This window comes from Populus alba, chromosome 2, assembly GCF_005239225.2.
Source record: "Populus alba chromosome 2, ASM523922v2, whole genome shotgun sequence".
NCBI lineage: Eukaryota > Viridiplantae > Streptophyta > Magnoliopsida > Malpighiales > Salicaceae > Populus > Populus alba.
In genome coordinates, this window is record NC_133285.1 from 13984189 (window position 1) to 13992188 (window position 8000).

Genomic DNA, 8000 nt, shown 5'->3' on the forward strand with positions numbered 1-8000 from the left:
TAAAAGCTTTGCTATTGTTTTAAAAAAAAAACAATCAAATTACCCCTAAATTATTATTAATTATTATACAGTAGAATATACATATAAAAAGGAAATAAGATAAGAAACGGAAGAAAAGCAAACGAAAAACCGCCGGCGCGGAAAACAATTAAAAAGGCGCGCTTTCATGGTAACACCTCTGCCGCAATAACCATCTCAAAAAATCGAAAAAATCTCCCCTTACCGCCAAGGCGACAACACAAAACGAGACTAGATCCAGCCGTCCACGTGCACTCCTTTCCCTTCCATCGATCACCATCCCCTATAAACCCACTCTCCTCCTCTGCCACTCGGCTCCCACCCCTTCAAAGCAGAAAACAAAATGGCAGGCTCAGTGAAACAGAGCGTTAGCTCTATGAACCATGGGTTTCTTCATCTCCAGAAATTGGGGTCTCGAGCTCAAATGCCCTCTCTGGTTTTCCTCTCTCACCCCTTTTTCTTTTTCCAAAAAAATTATTCTGTGATGTTTAATTTTAAGAATCGTTTTTTTTTTTTGAAAAAAATGCAGCTTGGAGTTGTTGAAGCGACCCTTTTTGCTACCTTGTGATCACATTTTCTGCAAGTTAGTAAATTTAATAGCTTTGGTAATTTTAATTATTTTTGTTTTTTGTCGAAAGGCATGGTTTTGCTGATTTCATTGAGTTTTCTTTCTTTCAGTTCATGTTTGCCCAAAACGTTACAGTTTGGATCCGAGTGTCCTCTCTGTAAAGCTCAATATGGCGACTCAGGTAGGTCTCTTGACCCTTTTGATAAATGGTTTCCCATTTCCCGTGTCTGATTTTTTCAAAAAAGGAAGCTTTTTTTTTGTTAAGATTTTATGGTTTAATTTGGTAATATGAATTGAATGTATGGAAGAATAACAATTTTATTTGGGCTTCAGATTTGAGGTGTTTGCCTTTGATTGAAAACATGGTGACAATCTATAGAAGCTTGGATGCAGCTTTCAGTGCCAGTATTTTGCAGTCTCGTTCTGGTATGGTATCTTCATATACTCTTCATATACTTTGATTTGACATTCAGTTTTTATTATTTTGATATTAGACTTAGTTCAGTATCCTTGGGGCATCTCTCGCGTCAACGGAGTCTAAGGACTCTTTGATATTCGTTGTTTGGAGTGGTTTCTTTGAGTTTTTTTTTTTAAAGTAAATGTTGGTTGTGGATGGTGATTTTTGCAGAGACTGGTAGAGTTTTGAAGCAGTGTCCGGCTTCGAAGAGTAGTGATAGTAAGGATATGAAATTATTGGAAGCTCACTGGGGGAATAATTCTAGTAGTGGACAATCTAAATTAATGAACAATGATGTAGCTTGTGCTCCGTCGAATTGTTCAGGTGGAAAAGGGGTTCGAAAGAATGTAGCGATGGGTAATTGCAATGTGCCAATGCATGTTAAGGATAAAGAGTATGGAGTGATTGGTAGTGTAGGGGGTGCGTCTAATGATAAACAGAATGCCAATTCTCCACCGGTAGATTCGCAGGTAAGAGCTAGGGGGCTTCATGAATCCAAGGCTTTTCAAATGGACTTGAATCAGGCAGATCAGTTGTCGCCTAGAAGTCCTCCTTCATTTTGGTGATAATAAGGATTCAGAAAACGACAGTAATGATCAGGGAGGTGATGATGTAAGAACTTAACTATTGCTTTTAACAATGATCTTGCAGACTTTTTCTTAATTACATGTGTAGAGTGCAATTATCCTTTGCAGTGGTCTGGAAACTCCTCACTGCTTACATTGATTCCATTTTTTTTTTTAATTCTGCTCTTGTCTTCACACAATGACAGTTTTAACTGTACAATCCATTCCATAATCTACGTCATGGATTTATGAAACATTACAAAAGTTTATGGATATTGACCATTTCTGACAGTAAGAAAATTGCAAGTATAAACTTTTGACCCCCCCCCCCCCCATATAAATGTACTGGGGCTTTCTATTCTTTTCGTGGTAAAAGTGCTTACATGTGTATTTGGTGCTTATATTTGTTTCCAAAGCTTCTAAGCACTATAAATGTTGCTCGCTCTTTTATAGGAGTGATTAATATGGAAATACAGTTGAACATGTCTCCCTGCCTATGCTCTTGATTCTCTGGTGTTTTTAAGATTGCTTGTAATAATTGCATTGCTTGTTAAGCATGTTTATTTGCTAGTGTGGGTTTGGTTAGCTCTCATTTGGCAGTGACAGTACATTTTGAAGTGCATAAAAAGTTTGTCTTTCAAAGCATTAACTTTCTGAAGTCCACAATGCTTCTGTTTTTCAGAGTCTACAAAATTATAAAGCAGAAAACTTGGTTCAACTGAATTCTGACAACAAAAGAAGACAAGAGAGGCATAACACTTCTGCTTCTGAAACCGAGGAAGGTCATTTGAGGGATTCAAAGAGACCTAAGAAGTTGAACTACAGCCCATCGGATCTGGGTGCAAATAATATTGGTCATATCAAAACCAAATGCACCTCCAACTGAAAATTTGATAAACCAGTTCTCAATTAGAGATTCCTGCAAAATCGAATAACTCGTTTAATGCTTGTAGATTCTGCCACTCCTCCAGAATCACAGCGGTAAACATCTATTTATCGCTGGCTTTTGTTTGTGTTTGTGCAATCTATAATTTTGTATGCCATTTTGTTGCTGCTAGTAAATTATCCAGTACAGCATGGAAAAAATATATTTTTGGTGCTTACATATTGTGTCTTCTCCCCCATCCTTCCATTTCAGGTTACTGGTCCAATGTTGCATTTTGTGAATGGAAAGCCAGTAGAGGGAGTTGAAGCAACTCCATCCAACACTATACATGTGCATGCTGTGTGTATTGAATGGTATGCCATTATGCATTTTTTGTTATTGATATTTAGGTGATAATGAGAATTTGATGTCTAGTGAAACTGTTAAGAAGTTTCCCTCTTGCTATCTTTCTTGTCATAAATTTAATACTGAGAGCAATATGTAACTAAATTTGAAATACAGGGCACGCAAGTCTATTATGTTTGGTGAAACTGTTAAGAATCTGAATGCAGAACTGGCCAGGGGTGCAAAGCTTAAGTGCAGCAAATGTGGGCTGAAGGGAGCAGCTTTAGGCTGCTATCTAAAATCATGCAAGAGAAGTTATCATGCTCCCTGTGCAATGGAAATTACTAAATGTCGATGGGATTATGCAAGTGTCTTGTACTCTACTTATATTACAAATTCATGTGCTTATGTTGTAGGATTCCTTTTGCATCACTTCAGGGAGTTAAGCTTGGAGTGCTAACAAATTTCTTTATTGGTTTCTTACAGGAAAACTTCCTTGTGCTTTGCTCTGCTCATTCTTCAGTAAAATTTCCAAGTGAGAAGTCCAAGGCTAAGAAACACAACCAGAAAACTTCTTCTGTGCTGACTTCAGTGTAAGTTGTGATTCTCTCATTCCTTGTAGGTACGAAGTTAACAAACTGAACAAAATTGAAGTTGGATCACTCTTATCAGCTCCTTGACCTCCCTCTCTGTCCAATTCTCTTGCTCTCTATTGAATTTTTCTGTCAGATTAATGATGAATCTTTGATGTTGGGGATTGTGAGCAAATTACTGTTTATTCAAAGGGATTTCAAAGAATGTTTGTGTGCTAAGAAACAAATTAATTGAAATGTTTTCCACCTGTCAATGCTATTAGTAAATAGGCTGTTACTTGTCATTAATGCAAAATCTGTTTGACATGGTTTTTTCCATTATCATGCAGTGCCCCACAACAATCTAACTTTTGGGCGGGATCATGTAATGGAGCAAAGAAATGGGTTTTCTGTGGATCTGCTCTGTCTTCTGAGGAAAAGGTCAGTTCAGATCATGGTTGATGTCAGTATTTCTCACTTCTCAATTCAGAGTCATTTCCCATGTGGTGGTTTAGGATAGTTGTCATTCTTGGGATGATCTTGATAAGCCATGGTGTCTAGCATAATGATTGTTATGCAATGGTTGCCCTTTTTCTGGCAACATATTGTTAAAACGGTGTTTTTTGGACTTAGAAAAATGGTTTGGTTTAGTTGTGATTTAAACCCTCCACGTTTAGATTATTGCATGTTGCAATAAATCAAACTTGCTGTGTTCATGACTGTTGTGCAGTGCACAGTGGCCTGGTGTGATTGAGAATTAGTTGATCACATTGTTCATGTTTGGGATTTAAGACAAGGAAATGTCTTTCAGTATTAAAATACTTAGTTGCAACTTGTTTTCTCTGGTACAGTATCTTTTGGTGAAGTTTGGAAGCATGATTGATGTGCCGGTGAGCAAATTCTGGGCATCAAATGTCACACATGTGATTGCAGCCACAGATTCAGATGGGGCATGCACCAGGACGCTGAAATATCTTATGGCCATTTTGAATGGGAAATGGGTTCTTACAATAGATTGTGAGTCTGCCCTTGTCTTTGACTTGATTACTTATCTTCTAAACTCAAGTTTTCATTTGTTAGTAATATGCTGAAGAAATTTCTTAGAGATGATCCTCGTTCTTCCTCCCTGTTATAAATTTAGCAGCCTAAGACTGAACTGATAGCCCTGGCCAAGCAATGTGCCTGTATTATTATTATTATCAAAAGAAATTGAGGATCATCAAAAGGGGTTGAGTCGGCAGGGGGGTTAAATTGATCAATCTGATGCTGAGAAAAATGTTCACTACCATTGATGAAAGTACCGAGGTTGTACATCGTTAAAAAAGAAAGAAAGAGCAAATCTGCCCTATTTTTTCCCTTTCCTTTTTAATTGATTGCTTCAGAGTTCATGGCACTTCGTTTGTATTTCTTCCTTATTTTTGAGTTGTTGCTTCATCAATTTCTTGCTATTAACATGTTGCAAGTCTAACCTTGGCAGGGATAAAGGCTTGCATGGAATCTATGCATCCTGTGGATGAAGAAAATTATGAAATTATTCTAGACAGCCAAGGAAGCCGTGATGGCCCAAAAAATGGCAGGCTTAGTGCACTAAATAATGTAAATTTCTTCTCGAGTACCCTATTTCTAAAGCATGATTATAAACTTGCAGTATACCTTTGTTCTCTGCTTCTTTTCTTTTCTCTTTTAATTGCGTCTCATAAAAGCCCTGGTTTAATTGTTTCTTTGGCAGGCACCGAAACTTTTCAGTGGCTTAAGTTTCTGTTTTGTTGGAGATTTTGTGGCTGGCTACAAGGAAGGTCTCCAGAGTCTGGTTATTGCGGCAGGAGGTACACTTTTGAAGAGTGAGGAAGAATTGGTGGAACAAAGACATGACCTGTTATCTCCTTCAACAACACTAATTGTTTATAACCTTGATCCCCCACAAGGGTGCAAATTAGACGAGGAAGTTTCAGTTATCTGGCAGAGAACCAATGAAGCACAGGATTTAGCTGCTAAAGTTGGATCCCAAGTCATTGGTCACACATGGCTGTTGGAATCTATCTCCTCGTACAAGTTACAGCCTTTTGTAAACTGGGAAAGCATCAGCAATTCTGATAGCTAGATAGTCCAGATGTAAGGAGGTTCCAACTAGCCTGCCCTATGTTAATTTATTGGCAAACACAAGGCTCTGTATTTTTGCCTAGGATAATGTAACTTGAATATAACTACTTGCAAATTGCATCAAATATTATGTGACTTGTTTTTCTTTGGATCATTGCATTTGTTTGCAGGAACTTTGCCAACACCATTTTATATACTTGGACTTCACTTAAAATTTTCTTAATTTTGATAGTCTTTGGGTAGGAGGAAGTCCAGCGATATTATTATAGTTTTGCTTTACTTTGTTTCTCTCCTCAATTTCCCATGATTTATGTCCTTGCTCAGGTCAGAAAACCTATATTTATGTTTATAGAATGAGTAGTGATATTATCAATTAATTGTCCACCAATTTGACTCGACCTTGTTGAGGATTTCCTGCCCTTTATGGAGGTTGATGATTCTTCAAGTAGGAAAAATGAAAAAGGCCAAGCAGCCCGCAAAATACCTGAACGTTAATTTATTACAAAGGACAGGAGGTTTCATCATCTTCATCAAACCTTTGTTACACACACACAAGATGAACCTGCAAATTTCAGATTACGAAGGACTGGAACTGCTTTCACTCACATAGGATAAGAAGAAAAGGTTTAAGTTCTTCGTCTTTATCCAACCTTCAAGTTTTCGTTGTCTTGATGAGCTTAGACTAGTGAAGCTTACTTTCCCCCCCCCCTGCAAATCACTCTTAGAATCTACTTCCACGTTATAAACAAAGAAGTTTGCAGCAACTAAATAGAGAAGGAAGTTGAGGAAGCTCAATATGGCCAGGACAGCATAATAGTAGTCTAAATGAGAGATTTAGAGTGTCCAATATCCACCCTTTATGGCCATGCTTCTTAGTGATTTTAGAAACTGTTGATAGGATAAAACTACTAAGGAAATTCCCAATTCCCAAGCTGCTAGTGAAGTATGAAGTCCCTAGGCTCTTCATTCCTTCTGGTGATTGGTCATAGAAAAACTCTATCTTCGCTGCTTCAACAAAGTTATGAGCAACTCCCATCAAAACAAACTGAGGGAGTAGAATAAATATACTGAGAGGAACTACCTCACTTTTACCAATAATGTTGTGTTCTCTTGCCACACTAAGCCTCTTCCTTTCTGCTAAGCAAGCTGTGATCATTACAATAACATGCAACATAAACCCAATTCCCATTCTCTGCAGCAATGTAATTCCTCTCGGTCTTTTTGTGTAATGCCTAGCCATCGGCACAAAGTAACGGTCATAAATGGCTAGGCTTATCAACATGGAGATGGTTACAAAAGCTGTGAGGCACGCTGGAGGGATTTTGAAATGGGGTCCCATGCTCCTGTCCAAGACAGTTCCCTGTTTGATGAACAGGGTGTGCACTTGAGCTAAAATGGTGCTAGGTATGAAAGTAGCAGCCCAGACTGGAAGCATTTTAATCATTTGCTTGGTTTCTTCAACTTGGGTCACAGGGCACAGCATCCACGGTGACCTTGAACCGCTCTCAACTGCTGCTTTGTCAAGGAATCTGCAGGCAGACCAGATTTCACGACCCGATTCCCGGATCCATGACCGGCACATAGGCAAGGTTCCTCTCCAAGGTTCCAAACCTATGCGAACCCAAACTTACATACAATCTTATCCTTCAAAACTCAATCAGAGTTGTTCAACGCAGCATAAACAACAAACTAACTTCATAATATAATGTAATTGTCTTAATACAAGAGTTAATATAATTTCATAGTTTTGGAGCACTAACTTGACATAAAAAGAAAGATACAAATTACAACCAAAAGCAGGTTCGGAAGGTTCAACAAAAGTAACCCGCTATCAAGCTATAAGCCTGAAAAGAATAAATAATGAGAGGGTGAGTTCAACAACTCAGTGAGTAGATAACGTTCAATATACACACACGAGGTAATATAGCAATGAGAAATATATATACAAGTATGGCTTTAGTTCTTATACGAAGGTTTATCAAATAGGCCATAACAAGAATATCATATGGTAGAACTCATCAGAAAATCAAAATGCAATGAGCATGAGGCTCCGTACTGTGGGATGATCAGTCCACACAGGTTGGTGTCTCCCCCGACCAACTAGGGTTCAGATACGATGTGCACAAAGACTAACACTACCCTGTTAGCATGGGTATTCTGACTGACATACCATAGGTTCATAATCATAATCAAACTAACATATTCATATCTCAAAGCTCAACTCATGACATCAATCAAATGAGGAGCTATCAATTCAGAATTCACTTCAAAATACAGACTGGTTCATATCAAGAATTCAGATTCAATAATTGATCATGCTTTATCATAACAAGGATAATAATCAATATATATTATCAAGAAGCATGATCCAATTCATATTAACAAATCAAATATTTATAATATTTCTCATGCATATGGAAAATTATCCACTCACCTGACTCAAAAGCAAACAGAAGCCAAAAGCAGACACTGAAGAAAATCCTACTAACGTCCCGTCGGTAGAATATCA

The 8000-nt window shown here is 37.9% G+C and overlaps 1 protein-coding gene and 1 pseudogene across 1 annotated transcript; one reads left to right on the forward strand and one right to left on the reverse strand.

Annotated features, from left to right (window-relative positions):
• The first annotated feature begins 361 nt into the window (after nt 1–361).
• On the forward strand, nt 362–5645 carry LOC118049999 (BRCA1-associated RING domain protein 1-like; annotated as a pseudogene).
• Nucleotides 5646–6230: 585 nt separating this feature from the next.
• Nucleotides 6231–7073, reverse strand: LOC140954225 (protein NRT1/ PTR FAMILY 5.2-like). The gene has a single exon (XM_073407706.1). It carries the CDS (start codon nt 7071–7073, stop codon nt 6231–6233), a length of 843 nt encoding a protein of 280 aa, XP_073263807.1.
• Nucleotides 7074–8000: the final 927 nt, after the last annotated feature.